Here is a 24,296-nt window from a genome sequence, read left to right as displayed (position 1 = left end):
CACCAGAGCGTCTGTGACAACAATGCGACCAACACTAGCTAAAATTATATATTTCTGTACGTTCAATCCAAACGATCCATTTCGCATAGAAAGTTATGACCGTAGTTACATCGGCGATCGTTGAAAGTATAGTCCTTCCAGAGGTGACCGCAATCCTCGTTATCCGAATTATCGGGCTGACCTCGTTCCCAGTTAGTAACCGGTGCAGTGGACCCGTCATCCCATACCCATGATCCTTCTTCCGCCAGGTCACTCAGGCCTATCCACACATATTCACCTCTTCTGATCCCAACCATTGAGATTATTTCTCTGAAATACATGAAATCAAAACAGTTTCTCAATCAATGTCATAAAATACGTACCATTAGTCCTACTTATTGGGCTGCATTTAACACAAGAGATGTTTTAAAACACTTTTTTAAACATGTTCTAAACAGTGTTTTAAGCGAATTTCATTTAAAATAAAGATTTCAAAGTGTGATTGTATCATAAATGTGTAAATACTTTGGAAATAAGATGAAGTATGCCGTGGCGTAGCAGCATGGGCTGCCGCCCATGGCTTTCGTTGAAAATGCCAATTTTCCAGATAGGGACACGTCATGGGCTGCTAGGTATATTAGGTAATCGCTAAATTGCGAAACGGTAGTTTCAAACGTTATGGGGGCCAAAGTTATACTGTGATGAAATATTTTATATAGGCGACAATGCGGTGTGAATCTGAATTATATTTCGCGATTCCTTCGTTAAAACATACTTGGCAATCCATATCTACTGTGCGCGAAGCGCAAAGAAAATTCTGTGTATTGCATGACTTTTATAAAAATTAAATGTTGGTACTACACGAAAACAGCCCCGAAATTTCTTCAGCTATCTTTCTTATTGGGGGATTAAACTACTTTTACTTGCCAAACTGAAAATAGCGAAAAGTAAGTAGTTCACAATATATTACGAAGTAGAAGTAGCGAAGTAGAGGAAAACTACTTGACTACCTCGAAAAAGTAGAAATACTTCGTTACTGACCACCTCTGGATTCGATTTAACTATAACCACTGTAAAACACCAAACGCTGTTGCATTACGATCAAACGTGGTTTCACTGCTCCGCACCAGCCTCTTATCAATATCGATAACACTGTGCCGCGTTAATTTTAAGGTTGCTAAAGTATTGTCGGTTCTAAGTGTACTTTTTGATGCCGAATCAAAAACTGTTATCCGTTTTCTTCAATCAGGTCTAGATTGTTGGCAAATTGCATTTGAATTTTCGAAAATTGCAGCTTTCAGCGTTATGCGATTGAGATTTGTGACGTCATAATAAGGGTTTAACAATGATGCGTGGATGAAAAGTTTAGAAAATATTTGAATTATGAAGAAGACCATTCCAGTGGTTCTCATCTGACGGGGGCTTTAGCTGAATATTATTCACGCTTCGCGCGAATTACCTCCAGCTCATGATATATCTATTGTCTATTGTCCGAATTTCATATTTGAGAATTCCCTCCTCAATAGCAATAACCTCCAATGCCATTGAACTATCCGTTGGGATTGCTAGCAATCTGATTTCTCTCTTTAATATTTCGTAATATAACGAGAAGGGGGCGCGAAATTTTTCACCATCAAGAAGCGGGTCGTGTCTAAAAAAGTTTGAGAACCACTGCCCCATAGTACACTGTAAAGAAGTTTCAGGATTAATATCACTTTTGGGCATAGGCCACGGATATGCGAACTGATCAAAGACGAAGGTTTCACTGCACACATGAGTACAATAAAAAAATGGGCGGCTTTTTGAGTATTCATTTTAAACTTCCCCGGAAAGCATAGAAGCGCTTATTACGAAGCACAGGTCAAAGAGCTGCTTGAAAGCTTTCAATCCCTTGGAGCCCTGATGTCTGTGAAAATGCACTTTCTCATTACAGCGAATAACAAGGAGAGAGATTTCACCAAGACTTTCGCCCGATGGAAAAAAGGTATCAAGGATACAGGGACTTTAACATGTTTGCAGATTACCGCTGGGGCTTAAAGAGAGATCCACATAGCTCCAAACATAGAAGAAAATCTTTGAAGCGACATTTATTGTCAGCATGAATCATTTACATCATATTTTGTTATTGTATTTATCGTACAAATATCAGTATCAGGATCAGTTTAATTTATCGTCGTGTAACTCACAACGCTTTCTTTGCTAAGCTATTTTGAATACTTCGTTTTCATTTCACACTTCACACATTGATGTTGGCAAGGATTTCGCATTTAAAACACATCAGTGATGTTAAAAATGTTTACGTGTCTATAGTGTAACATATCAACTTATAACTTCTTCTGTTACGTTGAGCGCCTAAGATGTAAGTACCTTTATTTCAACTGTGTTATTATATTTTAGTAGTTTTTAAAACGGCTGTCATGGCAAAAACCTTGAATTCAATTGAAAACACCATCGCGTAAACATGCATAACCAATTAAGCTGCCACAGAACTTAATTTCTTTGTGTACAATAATGACCAAAGCTAGCATAATTGAAAATGTGATGAAGAAAAAAGTTGACCTGATGGAAAAAAACTGGTTGCATTTTTGAATTCAGCGCAAAAAATTGATTCATGAACAGTTAAAACATCTTTCACGTTTGAAAAATAATTTTCAAACGCAGCACGCCAGATTATATTTTCCCCTGAAAAAGACACACACAACGTAAAATGTGATAAGACACAATGCGATGTAATGAACAGAAAGGAGGATGCTGAACGACCAGTTGCGTTTGCAGTAGCGGTCTCTTGAGGGAGAGAGAGATAATTCTTTTCTCCACCTCGGCCTGATGGCACTGGCCCGATTTCACTGCTTCTTTTTCGATCTCAGTCTCATTCCGCGGTCTTTTGGTCTTTCCCCATTCCTTGTGAAAGCGCTCATTCATCGGGTCTTTTTCTGGGCTTTTTGTCACCGTAAGAACGACGACGCGGGGGAAGAGGAGAACATAATAACCTCCGACCCAGAATCGACCAGGGCCACCTGGCGGTAGGCGCTTATCATCACCACTACGCTATATCCCCCGCTAACTCCAATTTAAAAATAGGCCCACTGATCCTAATCTATAGCTATTGTTGCCCTGATTCCAGAAATACAATTTAAAACATGGCCAGGGCAACGGAACCACCCCGAAATAGCCATCGGATTCTGCAAATCGGCATTGTTTCGAATAAGCGCTCGATACAATTTCCATTACCATGGCAATTGGTCATTGTGTTGCGGGGCTGCGATTGTTCGGAACTATCGGCCTTGACGAATATTTCGGAGTGGTTCCATCATAGTGTTCTAAGGACACTATGGTTCCATTGCCACGCTCACATTTTAATTTGTGCTTTCGGAATCAGTGCGACACTAGCTTTCGACTGTGACCAGTTGGATTAAATTATAGCTCTCTGGTCGCCAGCTATAGGACTGCTAACAATGTTCCCTCTAAGCTGCGCAATTGCGCAAATGCGCAGTGCTGAAACGGTCTCTGCGCACAGAAAATCTACGCTGCGCACAAAAAATCAGAAATGATTTTTTTTTTTATAGTTGTTGCGCACTGTTGTCCAATGGACCACGCAGGCGCGCAGATTCGTGAAAATGAAGATGGAACATTGCCGGGGCCAAATAGTGTTACCACTGAATTCTGAAACCGATGTAGAAGTGCGCCCCGCAAAGGTAATTATTGTGTTGCGTGAAGGAATGAGAGTTCACAATCACCTGCGCCTCACGGATGATATTTTTTAGTATGGCCTCGTACACGTGAGTAGGACCGTAACTGCCGCACCCCAAAACCCCCAATTGGGGGGGGGGCGAGCTCGAAGGGGGCCCAAAATTATTTCGTAAATTAGCATAAATTATAGAGTATTTTTTGAAAATGTAGGTAACTATTTCAAAAAATTTTCGCGCCAGTAGCGATTTCAAGTAGCCAAATATCTTGAATATTGGGTACTCTTCCCCAACAAAAAATACGCAAGATTTTTAGAAATGGCATATCAGCGTTGGCCATTACCGCGCCACGACGCACCAAGACGTATAAAGTTTTAGGTCATGTATCATGCTTCTCCAAGAAGTGTGCCAGAACGATCGGCAGCGAGAAAACCTTGGCCAAAAATGACTGCCCTTATGCTGACCGAAAACTTCGTTATATATACAAAATACATATAGGTTCGATTGTCCATAGGCGCTTGAACGACTGACGCCAAATGTTCCTGTCTTGGCGATCTGAACATCACAAGACAAATACCATCCCGCGGGAAAAAATTATAAGCCAGTGAAGAATACCAATTTGAAATCGTGTTATCATTTAGTTTAGTACGTTTGGGAGATTTTATATTTTTTATATAGCAGACAGGTCACTAAATAACATTATGTAACGAAGTCATATCAACGGATCCGCCCGCCCGAAGATATTTAATCAATATTTACGGGCCCTACAGTTTCCAAGACACCTCACTCAGCTCTACCGGTAAATCTGATTACGTGAGCGGAGAGGACAAGAAATGGATGGGCATATATATGCAATTCCCGATTTTATCATGAATTATCGAAAATTTTCGCGCTCGGCGCTGACTCACTAAACCAGTGGTTCCCAACCTTTTTCGGTGTCAGGGCCAAATTTAGAATTTCAGAGTACGGCCGGGGCCGCACGAATACCAGGGCAATGAAAGGAACCCAAAATAGTCACTAAAATATAAAAATTGGCATTGTTCCGATCATTCGCTTGACGCCATTGTGTTGCCGCGCTCCCGTTGTTCAGAACAATTAACCTTTGCTGGCTATTTCGGAGTAGTTGTATTGCCCTGGCGAGATTTCAATTCGTATTTTTGGAATCAGTGCGACACTTGCTTTTGATAAACACCGACATATCAAATTATTCGGACGCTTGGGTCCCGAGCTATTATAGGACTACCAATTATGCTGCCTTTTGCTGGCTAAGCAGTACGCATCTCGGCGTATTCAATCGTGAGTCACTTGTTGCACATCTATCCGTAAATTAGTTATCAATACCCAGGGCCGTAAAAGCACTTCGTCAGCCCCCCAAAAAAACGTTACTCTTGGGCCCCCCATAGGGTGATAAACCGAACTTCGAAGCCCCCAGACCCCCTCAGGCTAGATGGCTGTTTACCGCTATTTATCATCTAAATCGGGTGTCCGTTTTAGGAAGCTTCTCTCGACTAATCGCGCGACGCGCGAAAAATATATATTCATGATTGAATCGGTCAATATAATCGGGAATTGCATATATATTGGTATCAATTTTTATCCTCTCTCTGCTCACGTAATCAGATTGACCGGCTGAGCCAAGTGAGTTGTGTTTGAAAAGGTAGAACCACTCAATATAAATTAAACATCTTCGGACGTATACCCGTTGGCAGGAACGAAACATCACTTCGTCAGGCCCCCCAAAACAAGTAGGTCTTGAGTTCCCATAGGGTGATAAACCGAACCCCCGTGTCGTTGTTCGCTTCTGCCACGAAATCAGGATCCCCGTGGTAGTGAGCCAGCGTGGAGCGCGAAAATTTTCGAAAATTCAAAATAAAATAGGTCAATAAGATCGGGAATTGCATATATATTGCTATGAATTACTTGTCCTCTCTGCTCACGTAATCAGATTTACCGGTAGAGCTGAGTGAGGTGTCTTGGAAACTGTAGGGCCCGTAAATAATAATTAAACATATTCGGACGGGCGAACCCGTTGGTACGACTTCGTTACATGATGTTATTTGTTACTTCGTGACCTCCAGTCTGCTATATCAAAAAATATAGAATCGCCCAAACGTACTAAACTAAAAGATGCACACGATTTCAAATTGGTAGTTCTTCACTGGCATATAACTCTTCCCTGCGGGATGTTAGCCTATTTGTCTCGTGACGTTCAGATTTTCAAGACAGGAACATTCGGCGGCAGTCATTTAGGCGCCTATGGTCAATTATACCTATATGTATTTTGAATATACATAACGAAGTTTTCGGTCAGCGTAAGGGCAGTCCTTTTCGGCCAAGGTTTTCTCGCTGCCGGTTGTTCTGGCACACTTCTTGGAGTCGCATGTTACATGGCCTAAAACTTTACATGTCTTCGTGCGTCGTGGCGCGGTAATGACCAATGCCGATATGCCCACTTCTACAAATCTTGCGTATTTTATCTTGGTCGAAAAGTACCAAATAATTAAGGTACTTAGAAACTTGAAATCGCGCGCAGCGCGAAAAATCTTTGAAAAAGTTGCATCAAATTTCATAAAATACTTTATAATTTATGCTAATTCACTAAATAATTTTGGGACCCCTTCGAGCTCGCTCCCCCCAATTGGGGGGCTTGGGGTGCGGCAGTTACGGTCATGTCAATACCTATATCTATACCTATATCTATAGGTACTGCCCGTTCAACTGGAAAGTTAGGGCATATTGCATTGAAACAGCAGTGACGTAATCTTAGCGGTCTACTCACAACTTTCCTGCAATCCTAATTGAAAACTCCAGACTCCAAGCCAAGCAAGAGTATTTTATAAATATAACTTTTTTTCATAAATCGTTTTCTCAATATTTTTGTGGGGGCCGCAAGAAGGCTAGCCGGGGGCCGCATGCGGCCCTCAGGGCCGCGGTTGGGAATCACTGCACTAAACTATTCAGCTATTATTTCGTGGCAAAAGCGAACAACGTGATGGGGGGTCGGTTTATCACTCTATGGAGCCCAAGACTCAGTTATTTTGGGGGGGGGGCCTGACGAAGTGCTGTTTCATTCCTGCTAACGGGTACACCCGAAGATGTTTAATTATTATTGAGTGGTCCTATTTTTTTCAAACACCACTTAACTCAGCTCTATTGTTAAATCAGATTAAGTGAGCAGAGAGAGGATACAAGTTGATATACATGTAATTCCCGATCATATTGACCGATTAATCCTGAATTACAGAAATTTCTCGTTCTTCGCGCATTCTAGGCGAGAAAGCTTACTCACTAAACGGCCCCCCAATGCAGACGATGAGTATTGATAAACAGCGTATAGCGTGATGGGGGTCTGGCCCCCCTAGAAGATAGGTTTATCATCCTATGGGGGCCCCAAGACCAACGTTTTTTGGGGGGGCTGACGAAGTGCTGTTACGGCCCTGCACGTGAGCGATACTGATATCATTTCAATAGGGCATTATTTTCTGGGAATGGCGAAATAACATGGTTTAACAAAGTTTTAACAATGGGCTAGCTCGAAGTTAATCTGCGAGAAACTAACGAATAATAGTCTTCTCCGCGTGGCATGAACATTGCGTAAGATTTACTCAGGACCGTAACTTTCGCACCCCAAACCCCCCAATTAGAGGGGCCGAGCTCGAAGGGGGTCCAAAATTATTTCGAGAATTAACATAAATCATGGTGTATTTTTTTGGAATTTTTCAGGAACTTTTTTTTTCGTGCTACGCGCGTTTTATTATTGTCAGATATCTGATTATTGGGTACCCTTTTCCAACAAAAATTAGGCATGATTTATAGAAATTGGGCGTCGGCCATTACCGCACCATGACGCACCAAGACATATGAAGTTAAAGGCTATGTAACATGCGACTCCAAGAAGTGCGCCAGAACGATCAGCAGCGAGAAAACCTTGCGCGAAAAAGACTGCCCCGGTGCTGACCGAAAACTTCGATATATACAAATATATTTGAACAGCTTCTTTGAGGTACAGAACTTCAATATACAATTGAATAGTATATTCATATTGAAATAAACCCGAATATTTTCGGCTGACACTCGTCAGGGGTAATCGTCAGCAACTAGTATATGTGTAATTGTCCATTTCCATAGGCGCCTAAATGGCTGGCGCCGAATGTTCCTGTCCTGTGGATCCGAGTCCCACAACAAGACAAATGCCATATCGAGGGAACATTATTTTCCAGTTAAGAAATACTAATTTGAAATCGTGTACGTCTTTTACTTTAGTACGTTTTGGCGATTTCAATTTCTTTTGACATAGCAAATAGGGGGTCACGATAACGAAGTCATTATATCAACGGGTACGCCCGAAGATGTTATATTATTATTTAGATGGCCTATATATTCCAACACACCTCACTGGATCAGCTCTAGCGGTAAATCTGATTATGCGAGCAGGGAGACGATAAAAATTGATAGCAATATATATACAATTCCCGATCATATTGGCCGATGCAATCATGAATTATAGAAAAAATTTTCGCGCTTCGCGCGTCTAGGTACGCTACTACTAAATGGGCACCCAATGTACATGATAAGTATTGGGAAAAGCCTACAGCCGTAGGGGGGTCTGTAGTCTGTAGGGGGGTCAGTAGTTAGTTTTATCACCCTATTGGAGGGTGGTTGCGCACTGTTGTCCGAGGGCCTGCGCAGTAAGTTGGCGTCTTTGCGCAGACTCTTGAAAAATTAGAGGGAACATTGACTGGTAATTACGCTGCTTTTAACTGGCTGTGTACACTGTGCACCATCATTTGAATGAAATTCAATGATATTGATGTAAAGAATACATCGTTATCTAATGTAAAAAAATCTAGCAGGTGTCCATCTTGATTTGATATGTTTATTGTATCATAAAAATCACGTCCGTGCGATTGGGGTGTTGGATACTGTATAGCTTGTTTATGGTGTGTCATCGGTAGAAAGTATATAGAAACTCGTTTTACACTCTGCCCGATATCAATGTAGCAATTTAGTCAGACGCCGAATACATTGTCCGGTCTGGCCTATACCTTCAAGGCATCCCTTGCAAGTCCTCGTCGAAATTGTTGGCAAAGCCACTGAAGATATTGATTTTATGGCATTATTATAACATTTGATTACTCCAATTGATACATTTGGTAACGTTTAAAAAGTCAGCATGTAACTTCAGCATTGAGTCATAATGTGGCCTGAGTCGTCGCTAGTTATCTTGTATACAACTTCACGGAAATGTAGAGTTGGAATTAGCAATATGACGTCATGCGACGTCATAGGTTCACGTCCGCGTTCACTTATAACCTTTCAAAAAGGTTCGCGTTCACACGAACCTGAAGCTTTCAGGGGCTCGTACAATCCCTGATAAATGCATCTGTTATACGGATTCATCGGGGATTGTGGATTCGAAAATGCGAAATTTTAAGCTCATAACTGACGCTTTTCACCTAGTTTTCAGATTATGAGATACGATGTTTGACTTTAGTTTGAAAAAGGGAGGCTTTGCGGCAATATTTAGACCGACTGCATAGTTGGTTATTAGCCTGCTACAAAATGTTCTAGAATTCGAGGTCGGTAATAATTTGAAGCAACCTAGATAAACTAGTTTTTGAGATTTTCGGGCTCGTTGCATTTCACGGCTGTTGGCATCAATAAATGATTCACAAACTAACCTCATGACGGAGCCCCGCATTCCTGCTGATGCTAAGCGACCCCCGTGTCGCTTGCAAGTGTCCCTCGCCTTCTGGAAATTCAGTTGGGTCCGAAACAGCCGGTACCAGCGATGGTTACTTGCTTCCGACCATTCGGCTAAGATCACACCTACAAAAGTACCAAAACATCGGAGTTGGCGCTAGGAATTCGTGACAATTAAAGGAATCAGCCAACTTTGTAAATATCACGATCTTATATTACAGTGGAGAGTAGCTTACTTTTGAGACGCTCAACTGTGAAATCCAGGTTAGCGATCTTATCTTCAAATGATCTGCAATCACACGAATCGCCTTGCTCTCCTTTAGGCCCGATCCTGCCTATTGGCCCGGTTGGGCCTGGCGGGCCTATCGCACCACGCTTGCCAGGTGGCCCGATGTAATTCTGGCGCGAATTGGTCGTTGTAAGTCCTTGCCCAGGGCAGGAAATTGAACACGAATCAGCAATCAAGTGTCCCTCAATGTTGGAAATAGCCATCGCTATCGCAAACAACATGCTCAACATAGCTCCGGATCTTCAGTTTAGCGTAGATTACGTAAACGATTACCAGTGAAAGACATTAAGTCAGTGGTTCTTAACCTGGGGGGCGTGAAAGCATCTGAAGGGGGGGGGGGGGCGAAAAAGCGGTCAGCTGAAGAAAAAAATTTGCGCTCAGTGTGATTTATACCTTCAGTTCACGCGTGGTTCTCTACATATAGACCGAATTTCATATATTTTACTTGTCTCGTCAACAATCATAACCATCCATGCCATCAAACAATCTGTTGGGGTTGCTAGCATCACGGTTGGATTTTGTGATATGGCGATAAGGGGGCGCGGAATTTTTCACTATCATAAAGGGGGGCGTGTCTAAAACAAGGTTGAGAACCACTGCTTTAAGTAGAAAGTTTCATGATTCACACAAAACAAAATCCAAGAAGTTGAACGCTTGAATAAATATGGAAATGCTTGTCAGTATATTTCTGTCATGTTTCCGTTTTTGTCAGAAGTTAAAAAGAAGGCTGGAATTTTTACTGATCCGCAGGCTCGACTTATTCTCAAATCTAAAGTAGCCTACTTGGAGGTAAAATGGCGGCATGAGAAGCAGGGCATTGAGGGCATTTCAAGCAGTAGTTGAAAATTTTCTCCGAAATAAACGAAGCAATAACCATAAACTTTTAGTGAACAATCTGATGAAGGAATATGAAAACTGGGGTGTTACATGTCCTTGAAAATGCACTACCTGCACTCTCACCCGGACTTTTTAAGTCCCAATATGGGTGATGTAAGCGATAAACATAGCGAGAGGTTTCACTAGGATATGTCTGACATGGAAAAAAAATACCAAGGGAATTGGAGTTGCAACATGATGGGGGATCATCTGTGGTACATAGTAAGAGAAGATTTCTCAGTTCACATACGCAAGTCACGCAAACAAAACCACTTCTGATGATTTTTAAAGCGTTTGCCTTATTACTTGATGCATAAGTAAGACACTAATACATATTTGTTCATGTTCATATTATCCTTTTCATTAGCGTGTTCTTGCGCCCAATAAAGAATTATTGTGATTAATACGGAGCTTGTGGTGTTTATGAGTAAAATCAAAACTTAGATAAATATACATTTCTTCAAAATTTTGGACACATCAGGAGAAGTTTAGGTATTTTGGTAATTAGTTTAGAATACTAAAACACAATACATAAGAATTTTTAGCCAACTAAACCGTTTGCAAATTTTTGGTACATGATGAAATTAGAGAAGTGTAACATCATATTTTAAATTGATTTATATATTAGAAACGCATTTTTCTGTATGGTGTCGTAGTAGAGTTCATTGCCTAGTTTAGACTACCACAAAATGCTGCAAGTCTTGTGCCAATCTGTTTATAAGTAGCGTACAACCCGTTTAGGACTGATATATGTAAAATAACAGTTTTCCGATATGAGGCGATATATGGAGGCAACGAAACAGCGAAGTCGCATAACAGAGCAATCAAAATCAAGTTAGTGTTTTTTACCAGCACTTCGTATTGCAGAAACCTCACTAAAACTACGAAAAACACATGTAATATCAAAAGGCAGCAGCAAATGTCTCACTAAATTGAAGTTTTAATTGTGGCGTCTGAATTACATAAAAATATACATATATATCGTAATTAGATTTTGAATTTGATTTGTAATTGAATTTCGTTCCCGGTCCGCAAACTAAACATGCTAAGTACCACCGTCAAAATTAACACAGATCAACACCGTTCTTTGGATAAAATCTGTTATGCGGTAGGTAGGTGCCATATCACCGCAAACCTTCCTAATACTAGACTAGTGACGCACCATTCATTTAGTGCCTATCTTGAAACTTAACACAGTGTTGTATATATTACCATTAAGACATACGTGCCAAACTCCACGACCGATCCCGCTACAAAACATCGTTAAACACAATGCAGACCAACACCGGCTTTTGCGTAAAACCTGTCCTCGGGTATTTGGCGTATCAGATCATACTCGACTCGATGAACAAATCGCCACCCTAATCATCGAGTAAATAAAGTAAGTTGCTATTCTTTATTGTTAGCTCCTTTGGGAGAATAGATGGGTGAAGCTAGCTACGCGCGCTGTTGGTCGTCGGGGCAAGGAATAGTATGCCCCGGCAAGGCATTCACAACTGAAAGCACAGTAAATACCGCTATTTACGCTGAAACTTGACTATTCTCATTGATTAGCCTTATAATATTGTCATAGAACAGTGTCGAAGGTTGGGATGCTCCTCAGTTACTCCCTACACCACTGACAACTGATATAGACGAACGTATGACTTGAGAATTCCGAGAGAAAGAGAATTCTAACTTGGTTTGAGTCCGGTCAGAATGACTAGAGCGTTACACATTCTGACATTTATAGGTTTCAGTAGGTAATCATACAATTTACGATGACTGTGAATGCGGGGAGCAACTGCGCATACTGGCATTTCTGAAAGCAACTTATTGCGTGAATGTTGAGTCACTGTTATGGTCGAACCGGCTCTTATTGTGGTTCTTATGTGATCATTCTCGGACTTCGAACGATTTGTTTTGCTCAACGTGACATACTTTGATAGTTCTCGATGTGAAACTATAAGATATAATCGAATACACAAATATTCATTCAACTATATTCGGTAAGGTGATGATTCATGCCGTGAATCACTATTATTTATCCCATAGCCTCGTGTCAACGGATAATGAATGTTCAAAGGTCCAGCAACTTTTGCTTCAACTCATTGTAAATGTTTCATGCAAAAACAGTCATTGGCACCTTTGCAAGAGATGGACCATAAACGAAAAATACTAACGGATCAATGCACCATTATCACCAACTCTAGAAGAATATGTAGTGTAGACGCATTCGTAAGGTTATAAATTCCCAGTTTGGACCGCGTCTTTATAGCGTCACAACGCTCGTGATTCTTGGTAGCCGGAGCAGTTGTATGAATGAGCTCTGGAGATGGAGCTGGTGCAATGCAACTGTCAAGCCTGCTCCAAAACCCTGTAGTCGGGCCATTGAGAACGCCTTCCTTGTAATATATAGTCAAGATCCAGAACAGTGGTCTCAAGCAAACGCCCGTCATTATCACTGTCATTTGCCCGCCTAATTGGCTAAGGTTTGGTGCCACGAAACATTTTCTCTCACATGACATTCAGTCTATAAAGAGACAGTCGGACACGCTTTTTTAAAGTTTCTTTTTCAGCTCCAGCTTTAAGAACAACGTAACTCAAAGAACGTAAATCACATTTTCCATGATTCGAAATGTTCCAAACACAAATCACAAGTAGGCGTAGGCTACTTTACATGGAGATTGGACACTGGACAGGCATGCTGTGATGCGGCTTGGGCATATTTTCGAATATCTTTGTCATCGTGAAAGGATCGACGAAGTCATCAAAGTGAATCCCCCCCAACGTTGCGTACTTTAGGTTGTGAAAAATACGCTGTAAGTAATGGCTTGGTGTGATGCCAATAATATGGCGGAAAGCTTTGCTTTCATTCTGGATGCAAAGATTGTTTCAATAAATTAACGATGTACTTATGACTTTAAGTTCCACTGTACCAGTGCTTGACAAGGTATCAATGCCTAAAATAATGTGACAGATCTTCGCCACTGCGGTTTGCGAGGAGTGAAAAATGATGGTGCTGACTAAATTAACGTACGGTTCTTTCTCGTGTCTGTGTAAAGGCACGAGGAAGCCTCCCCCTCATAACCGACATCACATCGCATGTAAATCTGTCATTTGCAGTGGCGGCTCGTCACAAGATCAGGTATTAGGGCAGAGGAAAATAACAAAATGGCTCATTCTGACCATAAAATATGACTTCATCGTGTAATACATGGGTCGCCGACACGTGGTGCGCGCGGTAATTCTCGAAATGAGTTTATCAATCGCTCACCTAATTTATGTCACGATAAGAAGGCGCCAGAATCTGTCATTTCACCTTTTGAACTGCTCGTTAACTAGTCCTCGGTTACTATGCCCATTGCCCATGTCTACACGTTAGTCCTCCCAGCTGACCCAGCAGGGTACAATTATATCCGGTACTTGATAAATCTGCGATTTCTAGCGACACCAACAACGAAGATATCATTTGAGAAAATAAAATCTGTTGTGAGTTGTGCCTACAGAATTGCAATCGGTAAAATTACTACGGTTGATTTTTCAAATGTTTATCGCGATCCACGACACCTTTACGACATAGTGACCGGTTACAGCTTTCAAATTACAAGTAAATTTCCCAAAAAATCATTGAATGAAGAACGACACCTCAGTCAGGTGCAATTTTCACAATTACACTCTGTAACCGGGATGCATTGGTGAGTGTTGCATTTCTGCTCACCGATATTTCGCATGTTTCAAATCAAAATTTTGTCGATGTGATATTGAATAATGCTAATTTCTGCTACTACGGTATTAAAACAATGAATGTCAAGGCGAGCCACTAGAGCAGAGGTCTCAAACACGTGGCCCGCGACGTCATTTTGGAATTTCAAGTATTCAACAATATATTCAAGTGCCATATATCTTTTTTAGATATAAGAACTTAAAGTTCACGCTAAAACTACAATAAAATCACTGAAATCTCAACAAACTTCATCATCACATCACTTTTAAAAGGTCCCATGCAGTAGAAGATCAGAAATTACGTCACATTTCTAGTTCATGATGATAAAACATGACCCGTTGATGATTCGTGACTCAAAATTGTAATTTGGTTTGGTGCGACCGTCTCGTAAAGTTACTCGATTTCGGATTGACTGGGTGACTAAATAAAAATGACTCGAGTTGAGTCGGGTCTAACGTTAAAATCAGAGAAGGACTTGCGACTCGGAACGGTGACTTGGTAGTCCTATGGAAGGAACAATCTATGAAACTGTCATGCGGAATAGTAATATATCAAAAGATCGTAGCTTGCGTTGCGTAGGGTATATAGCCATCTAATCAGGTCAGTATGACAACAATTGGTATTCTGTGACCCCCGTGACGCATAGTTGATTACATGCTTGTTGTTGAATGTTCTCTTTATCCGAGTTATTATCGGTGACGAGTAAGGTAGTAGTACGCATTACAGCTGTAGCACCAATGAATTCTTCGCCGAATGTACATTTCTATTCCAGGGGTTCTTAACCAGGGTCCGTAGACCCCATCGGGGTACGACGCATCACATCAGGATGTACGAGATGCATTGTGGAATTAGGCCTATATGCTGTGGAATAATTTCTTGACCAATTAATTCAACTGAAAAATAGTTCTCGCGCTACGCGCGATTTTATCTAAATGGTTATTCTGATTTTAATATAGGTTAGGTATCATCAGAAATTGTGTTGAAAATGGACAGGGGCTACGAGAAATCTTCTTTAAAGCACAAGGGGTACGATCGCTAAAAAGGTTAAGAACCAATGCTATTAATATGACTCAATAATGATTATATTTAAGTTGTTATTGATATGTTCCAATAATAAATCGAAGGCAAAATCTAACGCTATACTTATGACGACTATATCAAAATCAGGATTAAGCTACACCGCTCAAATGCTCTGATATCAGATCCATCATCAGTAGATTTTAAAATATTATACATAAAATTGTGGCACGTTAAAATACCACTAGCTGCAATATTATAACCCGACAGTTTTACGATGTCATGATGCATCCTCTCGCATGATGTCTATAACTCATTAATTAAAAAAATTAGGCCCGCCACAAAAACAATTTCATTCAAATATTTGAAAATGTGATTTTTTTCCCGTGTCAAGCGTGAATTTACGATAGTAAATTACATTTCCACGATATTTGTGGAATGCATGTCTGCCAGGTCCCGTCATATAAGGCCTACTTGGAAATTATACATTGCATATCCCTATTATTGATGCTGCGGCTCGCGGCGTCATCAAAAACTTTGAAATTGGCCCGCCAGCACATTTGAGTTTGAGACCTCTGCACTAGAAAATGTTGGTTTGCGTGCAGCCTGCAAACAACGTAAACATTCTTCATTGTTCGATGTAATAATAAGATGACACATTGGTCACTTTAAGACAGTGCATACTCTATAAAAGTTGTTCTAAACGTATTTGACTTGAGGACAGCTAAAACTGCGAAACAACTTTTGCGGACCCGTGAGCCTTCAAAACTCAAAATCAACCCAGAGCACATACTGGAAACTTCAATTTAATGGGAAAATGTTTGCTGCATTTTTGATATTTCGCGTGCTATACGATCTATTGAAGTTTCTACAAGACGACGTCCAGTAAAAAACTTTTCTTAGCTTTGGTTATTTGTATTTTTTGAATGACTTTGACTATTTTGTTTGCTATCCTATAATACTGCCAATGGCAATTAACTGATTCTGTTTAAAGAGTCTTTTTAGCGTCCACCCGTAATTGGTCTCGAAAGAGTCGCTGATCCCTTTTGAAAACTTTGGTACCACCGGGGCCTACGATATCGTAACCCTCGGTACAACACTTGCAACATTGCGGCGTGCGCTAAGTCCAATGTAGATCATGTTACGACACGACGCAGAGATATATATTCGAAATTCCTGAATCAATATAAAATTTGATTGTTCAGTTCTCTAATTAAAGGTCAAGGGTCCAACTGCTTGCATTTTGCAAATGAGTTGTATTGTTCTCATATATTTGGCGGACCGATAGGAAAGTTAACACGGACCGGTGGTTGAGAATCTTATAAAAAGCTTAGAATAGGCCGTGCTGCAAGTAGGCAGCTACGGAATAAAAATGAAGTAAATTGACCTGGTGTAAATGACCATAGTTGTCGACAAACACCATGAATACTAGGGATGGTGTGAACGTGAGGTTCACGTTCGCGTTCTGTGTGTGAACCTCGGAAATTTGGAGGTTCGCGTTCACAACAGAACCTTGGTAGGTTCTGCACTGTGAACCTTTTGGTTAATTGTAATTTTCACTCCCTTATAAGATCTTTGGCTCAAATTTATTGCATTTCATCTGCGGGCCACTCCATGCATGATGCTGGCAGCATAAAAAATCAACACTAAACGAGCATGCACCATGCACCTCGACAACCTTAAAAGTTTTGCTTGCTGTTGCAAAAATTTTCTCGGAATATCCAGCTTTCCGTTTGTGAATATTTAGTGACTCTCTGCTGTGAGCCTGAACCGCAATCGATATACGTAGTCAGCGAATGATGCTTAGTCAACCAATCAATGACATTGATATCGTCTTCTGATGTAAAAAAATCGAACGGTCGTACTGGGTCAATCTTGACTTCATATCTTTACTCTATCATTAAAACCAAATCCGGGCGATTAAGGTGCGTGCTACTGCTGCATAACTTGTTGTTTGTGGTATCGGTAGCGAGTATAGAAACCCGTTGTACACTCTGCTCAATATCAATGTAGCAATACTCAGACTCAGAACACATTGTCCGGTCTGGCTAAGACCGTTAAGGCGTAAGCTTATATTCCTTGGTAAGTCCTCGTCGAAATTGTTGGCAAAGCGACGGAATGTGCTGATTTTGTGCAATTATTATATCCTTTGATTACCGCGGTTGATACATTTAGCGACGTTTAAAACGCCGATATGTACTTTAGCATTGTGGCATTATGTGGGCCGAATTTTCGTTAGGTATCGTGTACATTAGTATAGGGCATATTAGGCTATCACTTCATTGAAAGAAAGGGTTAGAATTAGCAATATGACGTCACGTGACGTCATGAGGTTCACGTTCGTGTTCACACAGAACCTTTCAAAAAGGTTCGCGTTCACACGAACCTGAACCTTTCAGAGGTTCACACAATCCCTAATGAATACCACAAAAAAAAACTGCTCTAAAGGTCACGAGACTGAGAAAGCTCAGAATGTTACAAATGTCCAAGAACAGAACCACATACCTGATTTTCTCACAGGTCGAATAATGCGAAACGCGTCCGCAGAACTTCCTTGTACCGATATGCGGATGTAAGCGCATTTTGCTCAATCCATAAATCCTGATCAATGTTCCAGCTGTTAATAGCCTCATTCTACTATGCTTGTTATTAGTGGAATGCAGCTGTTGTATATTGAGAAATTTGATACAAACGTTGTAGGAGTTGCCACGTTAGTCGCTGTTTTTGCAATATTGATGCTATCGTTCCACAAGTTGTACGAAATGTTGGGCAACGACTACTGCTCGCTTCTCGCTCGTATATTGCGTCATTCCGCTCACAATAATTTCAGCATAATGCTTGCGGTGCAATTAGACTCCGTTGTCTGATTTATCCTATTCCATCCACTTGCCTGAACGAATCCAAAACCTATCTATTCATCTTAGTTAACACAGCATAACATAACCTAATATAACCTTTCAAGTTTAAAGTCATTGTCGTGTACTTTACACATAGATTTTTGACAGCGAACTAAGTAGTTTACAAACCTACACGACTAGCCGAAGTGGATGAAAAGGCAGAATTTTGATTCGACAGTATGTGTGAAAATCAAGATCAGGCCATGAGCTGCATGGTGTAATACAGAAGCGGAATATAACGTACTAGAGCAAGAGAGTCCATCCCAGGGGTCACCAACCTTTTTGGAACCAAGAGTAGGCTTACCATATTTTGGAAATGTAAAAAGAGGACACTTTTTCAGAAATTTCAGACATGAAAAACTGGAGAAGAATTCTCAAAAACCGGTAAATTTTTCCCACTTCGTGATCGGTTGACTAAAAAAAAAAAAAAAAAAAAAAAAGGTCTTCTTTTCGCTCAGAGCTAAAATCACCGCTTTTCCCTCCGAAATACCCGCCGGAGCGTCACTTTTCGTCTAATTTGCGGCATATCGCTCGCAATTTGATCTAAATCTGACCTAAATTTTCAAAAAAGAGGACAAAATCTCAAAAAAGAGGACAAAAGGGCGTCCTCCGAGGACACTTTCAAAAAAGTCAAAAAAGAGGACAAATCCTCTTAAAAGAGGACGTATGGTAAGCCTAACCAAGAGCTACTTCTTGGGTACTGATTGAAGAGACGGGCTGCCATTTACTCCCGCCGTTTACGCGTATCAGACTGAATTTCCGCTTTGATATTCATAGCACTGGGCAGGAATCACATTGCGGTAAGACTTCTAAGAGAGCCTTTTAAATCAAAACATCTCATTTCAACTAGCTAGCCACTAAGATCCTTTAGGAAATCATGAATTAGTTCGCACCATGTTTCTATAAATTATACAGTCAACAGTCAACTCATATTATTAAACAAATCATATCACACTGGACATCATGTTATCTGTTTTTATGTCAGTCAATAAGAAGCCTGGCATTGCATGCTATCAACTAGTGCGCTGTATAACCTACTCTGGTATGTAACTTGACACTGCAACTCCGAGTGAGTCCTCCAGATGCACCGCATACACCACTGTACTTTTTCGTGTCAACAAGGCATCAAAAGTTTGCTACAGCCTGGTGGGCTTGGAGGTGAGGGTCATTTTGCAGTGTTTGAACTAACTGTTCAATATCCAGACTTGAAATATTTCATTATTCTGGACAGCAGCGACGATCACAGAAAGTTAGAAACATGGTACTAAACTGCGTTTGGTGTAAGAGAAACAAACTGTGTCAAAAGATGCGATACATAATGGGAATACAGATATTGAAAATCTGCTTACTTCACGGTTATCTGCTACCAAATAGTAATGTTGTTTACTACTTTGACATTCTCATGTACGTCGAGCTACCATAACGGACCCCCTTTCCATCCCAAGTTTCTCCCTCTCCGAATTATTGTCTGTAACCCTGAGGCAGGTTATCAGACTAACTATACACTCGTAGAGAAATAAGTGTGTGTATTCGCTCCCAAAAGGTGGTACAAGAAAACGAAACCTACCTCATGAAATATACCGCGGTATGAATCAATCGCATTTTAATCTAGATGATGATTGACAAATTAGAATAAGCACAAATGGAGTACGAAAAAACGTATAGGCAGGCACATGGTCGTAGGAAGGTATGCACGTATTACGCATGTAGGATTTTTAACAATGCTATATAAATCATGAATCAATCAGAACAGAAAGATTTGAGCGGGTAAGGCTATATGGCAAATCATTTCTAAAATTGCTGCCCGAGCTACTCAGAACCTTCTCGTGGTCCACGGGTTACCCTCCCCCTACATTACATCGTCGTATATTCTGTAAACTTCAACTATACCTAGTTTCTGGCGTTAAAACATGGAATTTCAATGCTGGCGACACACGACGCTTTGCATTTCGCCTATAATGGTATAGAGTTGCATTTGAAACAAACATGACCCTTGTTTACAACATGTTTTATTGTTGTTTTTGTTTTTTTCAGTCATTACGTCACGAATCTCATAGTTGATTGACATTGACATTGACGATCAATCCCAACGATCCATTTCGCATAAAACGTTTCGACCGAGGTCGCATGGGCAATCATTGAAAGTATAATCTTTCCAGAGGTGACCGCAATCCTCGTTATTCTCGTAATTGTCGGGCTGATATCGACCCCAGTTAGTAGCTGGTGCAGTGGAACCGTCATCCCACACCCATGATCCTTCTTCATCCAGGTCACTCAGGCCTATCCACACGAGATCACCTCTTCTGATCCCAACTAGGGCTGGGCACAATGATTCGAGTACTCGAATCTGAATCGAGTAATTATTTTAATGATTCGAGTCGAGTAGCATAAGACGATTTTTTCGAGTAATGAAATTATACGCTCCTCGCTACTGAAAGTTATTTTATCAACGAGAATTATGGCTTGGATGCTATTTTCCACTGTGGGAGCCTTGAAACCTTGATTGGGCGTATCGCAGCATACGAAACATATAATGCAAAGCTACGACCGTTACTGGAAAAACATTTCTGAAGTCATGATCCTACCGCAACAGTGTCACAAATTGCAATGAAATCGGTAGTGTCGAGGAAATACCTAAAGTATCTTTAATGTGATGGATAAGAGGCATTATATTCTTTGTGGTGGCATAAAAGGTACATATTGGAACATTGACGTATTACATTTTGTTGTGGCGTCATAATGAGTGATACTCGAATACTCGACTCGACTCGAAGCATAATACGTGATTCAGAATCGAATCACTCAGGTACTCGATTTTGCCCAGCCCTAATCCCAACCAAAGAGATTATTTCTCTGAAATGCATCGAATCAAAATATTTTCTGAATCAAGGAATTCGTCTGCGCAGTCGACAATGAATCCACGCCTTAAAATACGTACCAGGGTTTCTGCCACAGTCGTTTTTCTAATATTTTATTCAAGATATTTTCCAGAACCGCTTTTGGATTAATGAAGTCTGGTGATGGATATAACTTCACTGCCCATCAGATAGCCAATCTACGCCCTCTGTTTGGATCAGGGGTGGTCACCGGCCATCTTGCGGCCGTCGACATGCAAATTGAAGTTACGAATTGACTCCCAATTTTTGAGATATTTCAATTCATCTTGAAAGGATTTTCCCGCTACGCGTGATTCAATGCGATTTTATTACGGTAGTGCCCTTTACAATCTGAGCCCCACAGTACAGATGCGAACAGCAGAGGAAAAGGATGCGCCGCTTAAAGAAATACCAACTTGGAATCATGTCAACAGATTGTCTTTCAATATGACGTCACACTATCACAGTTTTGCATATCGACGGCATACAGGAGTGGAGCGGAACATATAGGTCTTGAATCGGGCTATCTCTAACACGGAATTTGGGTCCACCATAGAGCATGGTTGTTATGACTCTAGTCACGATTTTTTCCGGTGGTCCCCATATCGAAATCAATATAGGCTACGTTACACTAAATCGCGCGCAACTAGAAAAAAAATTCAAGTAGTATAAATTTACTTCAAAATAGTAATATTGTTGTTGTTGAATTACGAAAAAATTTTGAAGCTTCGAAATTCCGGACATTTAGGCATATTTAAGAATTTCTTTCCGCACGCAGTTTTTATAGTGAAATTCTGGAAATGTCCGGGAAATTCCAGACGTATGGCAGCCCTACTCGTACATTAATTTATCAGGGATTTTCCATCCTCAAATACTATTATTCCAGCATGTAACCGACCCTTTTCACGGTCTCTTTCGTGATGATGTAAGTTAGTTTACTTTATGCTGGATAAGTGCAAACTGGCCACTGGCCATACTACTTAGATCGGTCGCATCTTTGGTCATATGCCTACTACGAACCTAGCTAATAATAATTTAACTGAATATGGATAAACCAGCAGGTTCTAGCTCCGATAGTTTTTTAGCTCGTTGCATTTCTCGGCAATTGACCCTCTAGAAATGTTTCACAGCCTAACCTCATGTCGGGACCCCGCATTCCTGCGGATGCTAAGCGAGCCCCGTGACGCTTGCAAGTCTCCCTGGCCTTCTGGAAATTCACTTTCGTTCGAAACAGCCGGTACCAGCGATGGTTACTTGCTTCCGACCATTCTGCCAAAACCACACCTATATACGAAAGTAGAAAGATATCGGAGATGGGATTAGGAACTTATCATAATTCAAGTGATCAACCGAAGATATAAATGTCGCGATTCTATATGTAAATACGGAGAGTATAACTTACTCTTGAGACGCTCAACCGTAAAATTCAGTCTAGTGATTTTATCTTCAAATGATCTGCAATCACACGAATCGCCTCGCTCTCCTTTAGGCCCGGTCCTGCCGGATGGGCCAGTCGGGCCTATCGCACCACGCTTTCCAGGTGGTCCGATGTACTTCTGGTGCAAATTGGTCGATGTGATTTCTTGACCCGGGCAGGATATTGAACACGAATCAGCAATCAATTGTCCCTCGGTGTTAGAAATAGCTATCGCCATCGCAAATAACACGCTCAACATAACTCCGGATCTAGTTGATTTTGGTTGTACGAGAGATTACGTAAACGATTTCATGGCACACTTATCGCAATTTCCTGGCAAGATTTTCGATCCTGACGGTGGCAAACACAACCTCCACGTTTAGTACTCTCTTATAAATACTAGGGATGGTGTGAACGTGAGGTTCACGTTCGCGTTCTGTGTGTGAACCTCGGAAATTCAGAGGTTCGCGTTCACAACAGAACCTTGATAGGTTCTGCACTGTGAACCTTTTTCATTGCCTATATTACAATTTTCACTTCATTATGACATCGTTAGTACAAATCTATTGCATTTCAACTGCGGGCTACTCTGTGCATGCCGATGGCAGCAGAAAAAATCAGCACAAAACGAATATGCACCTTGACAATCTCAAAAATTTCACTTGCTTTGTTACAAAAGTTTGCTCCAAATATCCAGCTTCCCGTTTGTGAATATTTAGCGACTCTCTGCTGAGAGCTCGACTCGCAATCACACAACGTCACGAGCGAAATACACTACATGTAGTCAGCGAATCATGCTTATTCAACCAATCAATCTTGACTTCATATGTTTATTGTATCACAAAAAAACGTGCGATTGGGGTGTTGGCTACTGCTGTACATCTTATTATTGGGATAATATCGGTAGCAAGTATAGAAACCCTTTTTACACTCTGCTCAAATTCAATGTAGCAATACTCAGACGCTGAATACATTATCCGGTCTGGCCAAGACTGGTAAGGCGTAAGCATATATTCCACGGCAAGTCTTCATCGAAATTGTTGGCAAAGCGAACGATAATATTGATTTTATGGAAGTATTATATCATTTGATTGCCTCAGTTGATACATTAAGCGACGTTTAAAACGCCAATATGCACTTCAGCATTGTGGCATTATGTGGCCCGAGTCTTCGCTAGGTACCGTGTATATTAATATACGCTATCACTTCATTGAAATATAGGTTTGGGATTAGCAATATGACGTCACGTGACGTCATGAGGTTCACGTTCTTGTTCACACAGAACCTTTCAAAAAGGTTCGCGTTCACACGAACCAGAACCTTTCAGAGGTTCACACCATCCCTAATAAATACCTCAAATTGAAGCTACTTATGTGTAACATGAAACTGCATAAATGCAAGCGAGCCAAAGATATATATAGGCCTACATATATTCGATGTTGATGATTAGTGGATAATGAATATACACTTATGACACAGTGTATAACTATAATCTTATTCTCGACTCAGTCACATAATTGATCAATTTACTTTTCAATTTCCAATAGCTATAACGCATAGCCTACTACTGAACAGACACCGCATTACGCATTTGTGCCTCTTATCGCATCATCAGTTTTAGAGTTCTCATATTCATCTCACAGCTCAATAGAAAGTCGATATCTCACGTTTCCGGTTTCACTTAAGACTGTTTAAAGTTCGACAAGGCTACATTAGGAGGCTGATGAACCAATTGGAAATGACCTTTTCTTTTCTAAATTTCCGCAGCCTGCAGCATTTCAGCAGCCTGCAGCACTGCAGCATTGCAGCATTGCATTGTTGTTGGCTGTGGTATCCATGGGGTTTCTCGA

General features: G+C 40.8%; 2 protein-coding genes across 2 annotated transcripts; both read right to left on the bottom strand.

The window, feature by feature from the left end:
• Window positions 1-34: 34 nt before the first annotated feature.
• Window positions 35-10,939, bottom strand: LOC145438881 (alpha-N-acetylgalactosamine-specific lectin-like). The gene is made up of 3 exons (XM_080316264.1): window positions 9,605-10,939; window positions 9,347-9,494; window positions 35-309 (listed from the first exon to the last, which is right to left on the bottom strand). The coding sequence occupies exons 1-3, from the start codon at window positions 9,885-9,887 to the stop codon at window positions 63-65; spliced, it is 678 nt and encodes a 225-aa protein (XP_080172390.1). The 5' UTR covers window positions 9,888-10,939; the 3' UTR covers window positions 35-62.
• Window positions 10,940-17,177: 6,238 nt separating this feature from the next.
• On the bottom strand, window positions 17,178-23,258 carry LOC145438884 (C-type Lectin CRL-like). Its single transcript, XM_080316266.1, has 4 exons — window positions 22,432-23,258; window positions 22,166-22,313; window positions 20,991-21,006; window positions 17,178-20,467 (listed from the first exon to the last, which is right to left on the bottom strand). Exons 1-4 carry the CDS (start codon window positions 22,703-22,705, stop codon window positions 20,234-20,236), a joined length of 672 nt encoding a protein of 223 aa, XP_080172392.1. The 5' UTR covers window positions 22,706-23,258; the 3' UTR covers window positions 17,178-20,233.
• Window positions 23,259-24,296: the final 1,038 nt, after the last annotated feature.

This window comes from Botryllus schlosseri, chromosome 5 (genome assembly GCF_051294905.1).
Source record: "Botryllus schlosseri isolate E-star chromosome 5, Bs_hap1, whole genome shotgun sequence".
Classification (NCBI taxonomy): Eukaryota; Metazoa; Chordata; class Ascidiacea; order Stolidobranchia; family Styelidae; genus Botryllus; species Botryllus schlosseri.
This window is presented reverse-complemented; position numbering and strand designations above follow the sequence as displayed.

Bases quoted from the DNA above. Each gene is read 5' to 3' on its own strand.
- LOC145438884 (XM_080316266.1), bottom strand. From the start codon at position 22,705: ATGTTGAGCGTGTTATTTGCGATGGCGATAGCTATTTCTAACACCGAG. The intron at 22,314-22,431 runs GTAAGTTATACT...TTTCGTATATAG, and splicing joins TACGGTTGAGCGTCTCAAGA to GTGTGGTTTTGGCAGAATGG.
- LOC145438881 (XM_080316264.1), bottom strand. From the start codon at position 9,887: ATGTTGAGCATGTTGTTTGCGATAGCGATGGCTATTTCCAACATTGAG. The intron at 9,495-9,604 runs GTAAGCTACTCT...GTACTTTTGTAG, and splicing joins CACAGTTGAGCGTCTCAAAA to GTGTGATCTTAGCCGAATGG. The intron at 310-9,346 runs GTTAGTTTGTGA...CATGTATTTCAG, and splicing joins ATGCGGGGCTCCGTCATGAG to AGAAATAATCTCAATGGTTG.